At 44.2% G+C, this 13,397-nt stretch overlaps 1 protein-coding gene across 1 annotated transcript in view; it reads left to right on the forward strand.

The window, feature by feature from the left end:
• Nucleotides 1-13,397, forward strand: part of TMC2 (transmembrane channel like 2) — a 35,538-nt gene that overhangs the window by 15,069 nt on the left and 7,072 nt on the right. The window contains exons 10-17 of the mRNA XM_075705837.1: nucleotides 70-217; nucleotides 663-851; nucleotides 2,385-2,564; nucleotides 3,421-3,573; nucleotides 4,939-5,067; nucleotides 8,080-8,147; nucleotides 9,046-9,285; nucleotides 10,911-11,036. Coding sequence (XP_075561952.1) covers nucleotides 70-217; nucleotides 663-851; nucleotides 2,385-2,564; nucleotides 3,421-3,573; nucleotides 4,939-5,067; nucleotides 8,080-8,147; nucleotides 9,046-9,285; nucleotides 10,911-11,036 — 1,233 coding nt within the window. The remainder of the gene's footprint in view (nucleotides 1-69; nucleotides 218-662; nucleotides 852-2,384; nucleotides 2,565-3,420; nucleotides 3,574-4,938; nucleotides 5,068-8,079; nucleotides 8,148-9,045; nucleotides 9,286-10,910; nucleotides 11,037-13,397) is intronic.

Consider the following 13,397-nt stretch of genomic DNA (forward strand, 5'->3'; position numbering starts at 1 on the left):
TAGCTGAAGGACACGTGGCGGGTCTGTGAAACATCGTCTGACCTTGCCACCGCACACATCTCTACACAGGATGGCACGCAATGCCAATGAAAGTACAGCAGACGGGGATGATGACAACTTCATTTTCAGCTGGAAAATGTTCACCAGCTGGGACTACCTCATTGGCAACCCAGAGACAGCAGACAACAAGTTTGCATCCATCACCACCAGCTTCAAGGTAACCCTAACCAGCATTTATCTGTCTGCTCCTGTGGATGCTCCCAGTGCCTACCATGGCAGAGGTTTAACAGGAAATCTGGGTACCTGCACAGCATCTCTCCATATGAACAGGTATGGTGCTGAACCACAGCAGCTCCAGCTCCTGTGCCCTGGGTCACCCTAACCCCCTTTTTAGGATTTGAAAAAAATTTGTTTTACTTCAGAGCGCAATTCCCCCACCACATCCCCCCAGGACATGGCAGGCTGTTTGCCACTTGATGTCTTTCAGTCAAACTGGGATGCCTGTATGAAGCATAGTTTGAACGTAACACAAACTACCAAGTTCAACATAGCCAGAATAGCATGGGATTGCATTTCATAGGGTGGAAAACCATCTGATGTTGCCTTAGGCTCAGTGCCATGAGATACTCACTCCAATTCTATGAGCACCCCTGTTTTTTCAGGAGTCTATCGTGGATGAGCAAGAAAGCAACAAGGATGAGAACATTCACCTGAGGAGGTTCCTGAGGGTTTTGGCCAATGTCCTCATCATATGCTGCTTGTGCGGGAGTGGCTACCTCATTTATTTTGTGGTGAAACGCTCCCAGACATTTTCCAAGATGCAAAACATTGGGTGGTATGAAAGAAATGAGGTAAGGGAACTTTGCTTCCAGTTTTCTGCTGTGATGATTTGCCTTGGACATCAGCATAATCATTGAGAACAGCATCCAAAGCAGAAGGATTCTCTACCAGGGCTCCGAAGTCCCCTTCAGTACCTTTGTACTTCTTTTAGCTGGGAAGCACATTGGTCTCACTGAGAGTTTCCAGGGCAAATTAACAACTCCTGCAGAGACGGGAAAATACTCTTACAATAAATCACAATAAAAGCCAGTGGGTCTTCAGCACTTACAACACTGACGATTTTCTAAAGAATCTACCTCAAGTTGCATATTAATGCTTACAAACTCTGTTGTACTAGAAAGCTCTCTGGGTGTTAGAAATGTCCATGATCAGACATAAAGCTAAACTCAGATCTTTGAGTCCATCTTGAATTATGGGAATAAGATTTTAGAACCCGCAGAAAAATTTCAGTTGTCAAAATTTTTCTGTGTCTGATTTTGGAATAAGAAGTTCAAATCTTGAAGCTCTTCACAAAAAAAAAAAAAAAAAAAAAAAAAAAAAAAAAAAAAGTTTAAACCTATGGAAATGTTTCATTTCAATGTATACTACATTATCATGTATTTATATATCAAAGCCAAATTAAATTCCAAGCTGTGCATTTTCATAATTCCCTCAGAAAACATTAGCAAGACAGCACTTTCTCACAAAATGCTTTGATTTATCTCAGTGAACTTTTCCCAAAGAAAAAAATCCTATTAAAAAAGAAAAAGGTTTCATGTCTGAGACTTTCCTGGTGATAACTTGAGATCTGAATATATACTGTTCTGGGTACTGTTTCCTTTCCTGGAAAGAAAAGCACAAAAAAGGAGACCTGTGAGTCAGAACCTGCCAGCAGCTGTACAGACACAGTCCTCTGCAGGTCAACGGGCACTGTAGGGCTGTAAAAAAAGATAGAGCCTGCAAGTCATGCCTGAGTTAACGCTGTCTTGCCAATGACTTCATTGACCACAGTACAACTTAGCATCTCACACCATATAGAGGAACAAAAATACCACTAGGACACATTTTCTTGAGCTGCAAAACCGAGTCCTTTATGTGCTTCCATTCAAATCTGTAATTGCCTATTGCAAAAGGAAAGGTGCTGAACATGGAAAATAAACATTAACATCAAATAATTATCTTTATGCACACAAGCCAAGTCTTGTGCTTCCTCTGAAACTAAAATAAGAACCTCGGAGCTGATGCAAGCAGTACTACGAGGGACTTGAGAAACCTAAATATTCATGAGTCTTGGACTGACAGGGAACAAATTCTTCAGAGCTCATCCCTTTGAGATAACAGCAGAAGTGCTCCTGCAAGAGCAAGACATGCAAGTCAGCCCTGAAGTCTGATGCTGTGCTGCCTGCAACACTAAGCAAAGCCAGAAGCTGAGCTCGCTTTGACTCCCTCCCCTTTATAAATCCTTCAGAAATCTCCAGCCAGTTGCTGGCAGCCCCCACCCTGCTCAAAGAAAGATAGTTGCTGTTGTTACTATTAGCAGTAATCTCATTTTCCTTATGTGGCAGGTTGAAATTGTGATGTCCTTGCTGGGCATGTTTTGCCCTCCGCTGTTTGAAACCATCGCTGCACTAGAAAATTACCATCCCCGCATTGGGCTGAAATGGCAGCTGGGGCGGATCTTTGCCCTCTTCCTTGGAAACCTCTACACGTTTTTGTTGGCCTTGATGGATGATGTGAACGAAAAAGTAAGAGCTGAGCTGAAAAGCCACTTTCACTAGCATTTTCCAGAGTCGAGGATGAGTGCAGCCCATCCCCGCAGCCAGGAGGGATGATCACCCCCTTTGCAGCAGGTGCTTCCACCATCCCCAAACCTCTCAAGCATCGGCTGCAGCACCCCAGGGAGACTTACCGACCCACGGGGTTTCCAGAGAGTCTCCAGCTTCTCTTTACAGCCCTGAAAAGAGAGTGGTTATTGTCTCCTATAATCATGGCATGTTAGTGTAATTCGATTTTTTTCTCCATCTGACACCGTTTGCAATTTCTATTAACACAGACCCCAAAGATATAGTTTATAATCCTCTTCCCCTGCCCTTCCCTCTTTAACATTATCCTGGTAGCGTGTTGCAGGCAGATAACTGCAGGAAAGGATAAATGTCTAACTGATCCGCAGAAAAAATGACTCTGTTTTAAGCTGAGAAGAATTGGAGGAATCGCAGCAGTTTGCTCTGCCCTGAAAAATTATGATGAAAGTCAGGGAGGAGGGTGGAGGCTCCCTCTGCACACAGTAGTCTTGAAGGAGGTCTGGCTCCTCCATGTGTGGGGAGCAGGCTGCTAGTTCCCCAAAACTCATGGTGCCCCGATCTGCTTTTGGTCTGGAAGGGCTGCTGCTTCCCTGCTCCTGGCAAAAGGGAAGGAGTTCCTGCGTTATTACCAGCACTGCAACTTTGTTGTAAGCAGATGCTTATATGATGTCTGGTAACTGGTAGGGAGGAGGCGGGGAACCCAATGCCTTGGGTTTCTCCAAACACGTCCTCTGGGACCCCTATTTCCTGATGTTTTTGGCTGGGGGGGGGGGGGGGGGGGCGGGTCTCTTCGTTGCAGCTGGCTGAAGAGGACATGGTGAAGAACATCACTCACTGGACACTGCTTGGCCACCACAACTTGTCCGCTGGCAACAGCAGCACTGCCACCCCACCTCCCCTTGATCCTGCAGATGTGCCCAGGGGACCCTGCTGGGAGACAACTGTTGGCATTGTAAGAAATTCATTACGTAGTAAGTCTCTGGGCTGGTTTGGGGTTGGTTTCTCTTTTTTTTTTTTTTTTTTTGTTATTGATGTTTTTAGCATTTCCGTGCTTGAAGTTTTCCTTGCAAATGACATCTCCTTTCCCAACTCTCACATAGCAGCACCAAGCCAATACAGGTCCATGGCCACAGTTCTCAAGCCATGGTGGTGAAATCCCCAGCTGGAAGTGCCCAGGGCACGCACAGCTCTGCAGCACTTGCCGTGAAAAGCACAAAAGGCTGGGTAGTCTGCAGCCATGCAAGCCTGCACCATGTTTTTGTTCAAATCACAACGGTGCCTTTGAAGCAAACCTGTCTTCTCCACTTATTGCTGCGCTTCACGTTGCAGAGTGACTTTGGAGCACAAATGAAACCCAAACAGAGGACACACCTCAAGTGAACTCCTGACACATCCCAACCTCTAACACATTGTGAGGCCATGGGACAAGAGCAGAATTAGGCAAATATAACACCCCTGAAATGTATGCAGGGTGGCCTTCAAGTCCTCAGAGTTTCAGCCCACAAACCCACCCTGCAACCTTCACCTTACACCAAGAGGTTCTGCAGCCAGACTATAAACAACTTAAAAAGTAAAAGCACTTACTTATTGTCTGATATAGGTAGCTAGGTCTTACCAAGCTACAAGGCCATGCATTACTGTGTACACCCAATAGGTCTTCACTAGCCAAGTGGTTTTCAGTCAAGTGGAGAAAAAACAGCCACCATTGCTCCTTGGAAGGGGCTGAGCTGTCATCCTCCAGATCCTTGTTTTTTCCTCTCAGACTTTTAAAGCTTTTCTTGGAAGTGTTTTTCCCTTTCGAATCCTTGAGACACCAGCTATCTCCATCCTACAAGTCTTACTTCTGCCTGCAATTTTACCCTTCTTGTCTTGCACATCTCCCCTCTCCACACTTCCTCACAGCTCTTGTTTACGGCTGAGCAATTTCCTCAGGAGTCCACGTGAAGGTTATGGAGCTGAGCCATAGCAGAGCTATGCACAGTTGAAATTACCCTCAGTGTATATATGTTTTGCACCTGCATTATTGCAGCATTAACATTCTGCTTCCATTTTATGTGCTGCCACAACATATAGTGCTGGCAATAACGCCAGCAGTGATTATCAGGGCTAATGGCTGTAACGGAGCCCATGGCTCCCAAGCACAGAGGTAAAGCTTAGGTACTGCCGGGTGTTTGAAAACAAGCAGGGAGTTTGCTTATGGCATGCTTTTCTGAAGGTTACTGTCATATAAAGACAAACAGCTTAATAAAAAATACAGTCCCGAATGCACTACTGAAATTATAGCAGCTAAATGTTTTTTCCTTGCTTTAAATTGTAGGAGTTCGTAAGGCTCACTGTGTCTGATATCCTGGTGACCTACATAACCATCCTGGTGGGAGATTTCATCCGAGCTTGCTTCGTGAGATTTGTGAATTACTGTTGGTGCTGGGACCTCGAGGCTGGATTTGTAAGTCAGTTTCTTATAGCTGAGAAGATAGAAGTAATTTAGGGCTATTTGGTCAAATGCTACAAACAGATAGGTTTTGAATGCTTCCAATGGTCCTCCGGTCTTGTCCGATAATTTAATTGGTGTAGGTAGTCTCTGCATCACTTCTCTGGATCAATCTGTTCCATCCCAGAAAGAACCCTACAATAATGTAGTTCTCTTCCCCACCTCAGGACTAAAACATGAAGTTGAGTTAAAAAAAAATTAATCTGATGTTCATTCAGTTGTTATAACCCCAAACCTTTGGGCCATTCTATACCTCTTCTCAAAGCCCCAGACCTTCCTGTTCATTGCCCACCCCACAGGCAGTAGCATGCTTTACTCACAGCACCATCTTCTGATCAATGCTGGAAGCTGGTGTTACTTCTGCTGTAGTGGAGCAAGGAACGTTTCCTTTCCCTCTCATGTACGCAAAACACACAACAGCACAGGACTCTGGTATTCAGCAAGGCTACACTATACCAAAGCAGCCAGTACTGGAGCTGCACAATTACAGAAGAAAATAATGGGGGGGGGGGCAGGTAGTCCATTTTTTCACATAAGAAGCTACAAAACCAGATGGATTCAGAGAGAGATGGAAATACCTTGCAAGATTACAATCATAGCAGTGTACCAGCTGCCTAGCTGTCATACTGGGAGGGCTTCCAGGAGGTGTCTGGAGAAGAGCAAAGAGGAAGGCTTTGCAGGTGTCTACAGGGGCCTGGTCAAGCAAGGGCATTTGGGGCACAACAGGCATTTTGCTGCTTGTGGAGCTCTTTGTATTTCTTCTGAGGGAGGCAGAGGACATTTCCCAGGGTGGCCAAGGGATTTCAGAGTTCGGAGGACCCCCCTGGCAGCCAAGCAGCACAAAATTGCTCCCATTGTGTGTGCTCACAGATCAGAGTCTTGTTGAAGCTTCTGGTTTCCTCCCCTTGGCCATGTCCTCCTCCCACTTCATTAGCCGCCTTTGATTTTTTTTTTTTTAAAAAGATGCTTTTCTCAAAACAACCTTTAGAAATACCACATGGTGTTTTCTTCATTCTTAAGATCTCAATTGTACAAATAGCTGGAAGTCTCTTCTGTCCTGCAGGTACTCCTTGATGTATTAAAAAAAAAAAAAAAAAGAAACCCCACATATTTCCTGGACGTCCATCCTCCACCTCTCAGTGAAACGTAAAAGAGCTACTTTAGGGCTTATTCTGCCTTAGGGCTTATTCTGCACTTCCCTCTCTCCTTTCCCCTGGCATTCAGCATCAGCCCACACAGGTTGCGAGGCAATTTTGCTCCAAAAAATAAACCCCGTTCAGCATCTGTCAGGGGGTGACCAGACTAACATGCTCCAGCAGGTCAGCTTTTGCAAATGAGCAGTCCAACCCAGGGAGATCAGAACGAGCAAAGCAAGGCAAGGCCCTTTTTTATTAGGACTAAGTAGTAGCGTTAATTTGCAGCCCATAACAGGGGTAGCACTAGAGGGTTGGCACTCTGCAATCTAGCAAAGGCAAAACTCCCCTTTCACGCCAAGCAACTGCCATAGAAGTTACAGAAAGAAGAAAGCACCGTGGGCTTCCCTCCTCTTTTTCTCCTACATCTTTGGGAGGTTTGCGTATTCTTCCTGGTGCTATGTGTATCACTCCACTGGAGCTCAAGTAGGGGTTGTTTTTTTTTTCCCCTGGCCCAGGAATCAAAAAGGAGTGAAAGATGGTTTGGTAACAGCCATCTAACCCAAGCTAGCCGTGGGCACCAGCACAATTGTATATGTGTTTTTCTAATGTATACAGTGAATAAGTCTCTTGTTTAACTCAGCCTTCTCACACACAAGCACCCAAGGCAGAGGAGAGCAGGCACTGAAAGTTGTCTTTATTTTCATTGGGAAAAGAAGCCAATATTAACTTCTAGCTAAAGTTTTGAAGTAGAAATGGACTGGAATCAAAGGAACAAAGAAAACATAGTTTGCACCCATCCCTTCCCAAAGCTGTGAGCAGTCAACTAAGCAAGACTCTGACTCGGCTCCTTTTTGAGTTTTCATCATAAAAGACAAACATCTTAAACCTCAACTTTATGAACTGCTGACATATCAAGTACACGCAAATTGTTTGAAAAACAGACATACTGCACGGGACATTTCAAACACATAAGGGCATCACCCATCATTTCTTAGAATAGTATTTTCTGCATTTCAGTAAGAAAAATATTTTTTCAAGAAAATCTAAAAGAAAAACTTTACACACAGTTTAATCTGCCAAAAGTCAGCTGAGTTTTGTGTGCACAAAAGCTGATATATGTAGAAGAAACAGTGCCTTCATCTCAGGCAAAACTTGCAGAATAATAATTTATAAAACAACAAATACTGTTGATAGATTAGTCCAGCATGTCCTAGACTTACCACCATTAGGGTCCACACCAGACAGGTTGCTCCATATAAAGCAGTATTTTAACCACTGGGTAGCACAGAGCAAAATGCCACCAGATACCCATCAGGTCATATATTCCTTCATATTTCTCTCCCTTTGCTCTCTGTTTCTGCTCTTCACCAGCCTGCTGCTGCAAGACCTGTGGGCATAGATATATCTGCCATAGCGTTCGCCCTCCAGCTCATCATTATCACCATTTAAACATTCAATATTTTACCAGACTGGAACTGTAAGTCTGTAGCCAGCTACACCAGCTGGAGTGTAAAACCTAGTCCCGTGCCATGGCTCCTTTGCTCACAACTGGCTTTATATTAGCAAGGAGAAATAAACGGAGCAACTCTAAGCATGTCCATATATCTTTCTAGTTTTCAGCAAGCCAGGAGAGAAGCAGAAGCCCACAGCACGGTAGCTCCAATTTTGCTTTCACCGCACTGCTGCTGGTCATTCAAGCAATATGCACGCAGCAGGAGTCCCCCCCCCGAAATCCCTTCATACCAGCTTTAAATAAGCATCCTTATACCCAGCAGCAAACAATAGCAGGTACCTCTAGCAACAACACACTCTCCTTTCTTTCCCCATGCAGCCATCATATGCTGAGTTTGACATCAGCGGCAATGTTTTGGGTTTGGTCTTCAACCAGGGAATGATTTGGTAAGATATTTGATATTTCCTTTTTTTTTTTTTTTTTTGCATTATTTAGAAAACCTGCCAGTGGAGTTAGAAATTTTCCAAGTGAGCTAGAATAACCTTTGGGTTTTGGTTTCTCCGGTTGTTTGGCTTTCTGTGTTTGACTATAAAAGTGTAAATTTAATGCCAGCTAACTCGTCCAAGAGTAGCAGTGGCATAACTGCAACAGAGAACAGTCTTGCAAACCCTGCCCCACTCTCACTTTTATAAGGTCATTTTTTTTCCAGTGGTAAAAATGTATTAAGATGGCCCATGTGCTGGGGGAGGAGATCAGAAAGGGTTTTGGGGGCACCAGGAGCTTACATGTCAATGCAAGGGTGGGCACGGAGCCAGCTGAGCAGGTCAGGCAGGAGAGGCATGTGCCAAAACTGCTCCAAGGGAGGGCAAACAGGAGCTGTTTTGCCCTGCTGTGACAGTACAAGAAGCAACAGGCAACAGCACAAAGCACCCTCACCTCCTCCTGAAGCAAGGTTTCTTTTGCCCCGGATTAATGATTTCTGCCCATTCCCCTATTACAACATCCCTGCAGACTCAGGGAGGTCTCTCCCTGCTGGTTACACTCGCCTGGTATTTTTTTCCAAGCTATCCCCAAGCAATTTTTATCACAAACAGAAAATCTTTCTTTACAAGCACCGAGGGGTCTGAGACCTCGCTGGTCCTCAATGTATGGTTACTGTACCCTAACGTGGATGCACGCAGCCTCTCCTCTGGGAGCACAGGGCTAGCACAAGCCAGCCTGCTCAGACTTTATTTGTGTGTAAACTTGCCATCATATAAACACTTTTTTTTTTCCTTCTTCTGAAAATAAAAAACCTTCCAGTGTGTCAAAAAATAGCACCTGCCCTTCTCCTTTCCTTTTCAGGATGGGATCCTTTTATGCACCAGGGCTCGTGGGTATAAATGTGCTGCGCTTATTAACCTCCATGTATTTTCAGTGCTGGGCTGTCATGAGCAGCAATGTCCCTCATGAACGAGTCTTCAAAGCATCCAAGTCTAATAATTTTTACATGGGACTTTTGCTGTTGATCCTGTTCCTCAGCCTCCTTCCTGTGGCTTATACCATCATGTCCCTGCCTCCCTCCTTTGACTGTGGACCGTTCAGGTACTAGCAAAACACCCCAAATGGCAGTTTTCTGCTCTGATACATGGGATTATTTTCATGAAGTTAGAAGGCCTGGACTCCAGCAGAGATAGTCAAATGCCTTCATTCTCCATCTGGTTAAATCCTTAACAATGTGAGGCAATGGGCCATGACCAGCTGTGGGCAACACACACCGATGAAAGCACCAGAGGACAGCAGGGGTGGGACAGCAATGGGAGCACCCCCAAGGTTCTCAGGAACATTGTGGGAGCAAAACAGGGGTCCAAAGCCTCCTTCTAAGACCTTCTTCCATAGAGCCAAGAAGTCCCACAGCATGAGATGCATTTTATGTGTTGAATTTTGTTGGAAAATAGCAGGAAATAGATAGTTCTGAGCCTGAAGAGTTGCAGCTTATTTTTATTTTTATTTTACTAAGACAGAATCAGCACCGCACAGAGCATTCAGTGGACCAGATTAGCATGCCAATAAAGACTAATTTGATTGAGTAACACCATTTCTTGGGCCTGCTGAGTCTGACTCAGCAAAGAGCCATCTTGGAACAAATTAGTCCTGTAGATGCACTGGTTTAGGTTATCCACTTGCTAATGGAGAATGACTATAGAAAGCTAAAAGACTCAGGAGAGAAGGCAACAGACCAAATTTCCTTCAGTTCTATAGCAGGGACAGGTGTCAACGAGCAATGTCAGAAGATCTGACAAGAAACATGTTGCACGCACGCTATCATTTGGAGGTGACTAATCTGCAATGTGAAAGAGCTATTTCAATTCCCAATCAACCCTTCAAAAGCCACTCAGCCTGATTCAGACCCCTGGCACTTCCTCTCAACTTGACTGAAAGCTCAGCTCTCCTGGGCTTAAGGTAGTTGATGAAGTTGGGATACCGTTTAGCCAAGTTTGTCTCTATTGACTCTCATCATCAGGACAGAGTCCAACACCTTCTTGAGCAGAATCCTGCAAGATCCCAGGAGGCAACAAGCCTAAAGATGTATAACAGCACTCATCGGGTTGAATTCATAGACCCAGAGATGCCGGGGAGAGAAGAAGGTCAATTATGTAATCCAGCCTTTTCCAGATTTGTTCTCCTTTCATACAGAATACTCTCATCTGCTTTACCAATCCGGTTTGAAATGACTCTTTCACTGAGTTTCCTATTAAGCAATAATCACAGCTTGCTATTTTTGTCATTACTTAGCAGCTCTTCAAGTTGGCTTATTATTTCACAAAGCTGGAATTTGCATATAGAAAGTCATCTCTACCATGAAAAGGCCATTTTTAACAAGATATTGATCAGAAATTTATGGTTACTGCAATCTGTAGGTTTTTATACATTTCAGAGGGGTAAATAGTCAGAACTCGTAAAAGAGCCACATATGGAAATAAATGTATTAACTCCAGAAGCAATTTGGCCGAGCAAAGATTATTCTTATAATCAGTGGGGGTGTGGGGGGAATGGATGGACCAACAGATAATTTAAAACGAAGGCATCTCAAAATCCTTGGTAGCCAACAGCAAGCTGATGCTCATGGAAAGAGAGAGGAAACATGCTATTTAGGATCGGTAGATTAGGAGTTATTTTGTCCCTCCAGGAAATATCTACACTCCTTAACTGGCCGTTTGTGTTTCCAGTGGAAAGAAAAGGATGTATGAAGTCATTCAAGAGACCATTGAGCTCGATTTCCCACTTTTTGTCGCCAAGATCTTCAGCTATGTGGCAAATCCAGGACTGATCATACCTGCAATTCTGCTCATGGTGTAAGTTTTCCTTGCAATATTACATGCCTGGCTAGGGGTAAAAGGTTGGAAAAAAAAAAAAAATGCTGGGATGTTAATGAGGTCTAAACACAGCTTCTGCTGAGACAACAGCTCTTATTAGGGCAGACACATGCTCCCTACCCCCTCACCTTCACCCAACCCAATTTCCCAAAATTTAATTTTCTGACCCGATTAAACACAACTTCATAGATGAAACGCATTGCTGACAGAGGCCTCATGGATATCAAAGCTGTCACAGCTTCCATATGAAAGATTTTCAGTAGCCAGCAGGAAATAAATGGACAGTCTCAGCCTGGTGCCTTTTGGAGAAGCAATTTCTGTCACAGCTGGTGGTATTTACAGCACTGCCAAGCCAGGGCATTCAAAAATTGCATGTTCCAAAAATATGAAGAGGTATGGGTTTTGTTTGGGTTGTTGTGGTTTTGGGGAGTTTTTGTTTGTTTGGGTTTTTTTCTTTTTCCAAATAATACATCTGGAATTTGTTTCAGTGCTATCTGATCATTTCAGCTTCGAAACCACACTTAATCTTTAGCACCTTCAGCAGCACTAGGACCAGGGCAGTTCTCTTTTTTCTTTTTTAAAAAGATGTTTTTGGCATTGTTCTCAAGGTTTCCATAGCTATCAAAATGAGTGGGAGAGCCGTGGCCAAATTTTATAGGCAGCTCTGAACACTCCAGGCTAAACAATGGGAGACAGGGAGAGGGTTGGGGAGCATATTACATATGCTTGTCTGCTCAGAGTCTTCCTTGGGCATCCCACACATTGGAGATGGGCCTCTGGGCTGATCCATTACAGCTGCTCTTGGGCACTGTGATCCTTCATTCTGAACAGGTTATACTGAAAATAAATCAAATCAAATACAATTTCCCATGTTATGAAGTTTCTTACAGAAACAGCCTGAGAAAAATCCTAATTAAACTGAAAATGACCTGTCATCCCTATACCTCTCTCGAACTACTTACTCATTTTAACCTAAATAAAGATGATCAGATACTATAACTCATGCAGACGGATCCTACACTTAGAAGAATCAGATCAGATACACACAGGAGACAAGAAGTCTCACGCTACAACATTAGCACAGCCAAGCATGTTATTGAGTTATTAGCTCTGTTCCTGCGGGCTTCACAGTAGTACTAGCAGATACTACCACAAACACGAGATGAAGACTGCAGAACTAGTTCACCCCAAATGGATGACCTTTGCAGAAGGGCTGCAGGTGAGGTTTCTGAGGCTTTGATGTAACCCCCCAAAAAAGATGGTGGGAGAGCAGTAGACATTTGAAAAAATAATGTTTTGTCCAGTGGCAGTCTCCCGCCCTTTCCTCCATTGACAGCCAGGACAGGGAACATCACAAATGAAGTTTATCTGCTGAAGAGACACATTTTATCTCCCCTTCCCAGTCTGGGCTATTCCTACCCCACAGCCTTCCCATTGGTCCATCTCTCCTCAAGGCACCATTTTGTCTCTGCCCTGATCCCCTCTGCAAACTGAGAGATACACCATGTCCACATTACCTAAAACATCCTCGTTTCTCACTCAGATACACTGCCTGTGCAGCCTTTGAGGATATTAGATATTTGTGATTTCTAGTTGTTCAGCTACCAAGAGAGTCACAGTCCTAAAAAAGTGGGTGCCTCCATGGTGCCTGGACAAGTCAGACCTACAGCCCCTTGGCAGTAGCTCTTGCATGCTCCAAGAGCATCACGTGTCCTGTGGAAGCACTGCTCACTATGTGCATGCAAATTTTTCCTCGTTTAATCCCAGGTGAAATTATAGGTACCCTACAAGGAAGTTTTCTAAGGCTTGGGTCCTTTTCTCATCTCAGAAACTTTAGAATTAAGGGACTCAAATTTAGCACACCATTTTTTGTATGCCTACAAGAATGACTTAAATATACAGGGAGACAAAATCTAATTGCCCCAATTAAAATTTTGCCAGAAGAGCATTTAACACTCCTTTTGCTTATAGTCCTGTAGCCAATGGCTACCAGCGGCCAGAAACTTAGGTTTATGTCTCTTTCACCATTTTCTCTGGAAAGTAGGTAACTATAAATCATGCACAAGTCCCCAGTTTCCTGCCTTCTCCCTGAAAGTCTTCAGCTTCTGCTGCGGCGCACACAGGTAGACAGGGTCAAGCTGGAGCTAGTCCTTACGCTGATGCCCGTCCAGCTTGCCAAGAGATTAAAACCAGGGAAATGCAACTGCTGCAGCCTCATTTGGTCCCGATGAGCAGAGAGACAGCAGTTCTCAAAGTAGCAGGCAAGGCAACCTACAATGCAGCCTAAATAACAAATAGCGTCTACAAAGAGTAACAGGTGGATTGTAAATGGACAGTCTG

This window comes from Pelecanus crispus, chromosome 2, assembly GCF_030463565.1.
Source record: "Pelecanus crispus isolate bPelCri1 chromosome 2, bPelCri1.pri, whole genome shotgun sequence".
Lineage (NCBI taxonomy): Eukaryota > Metazoa > Chordata > Aves > Pelecaniformes > Pelecanidae > Pelecanus > Pelecanus crispus.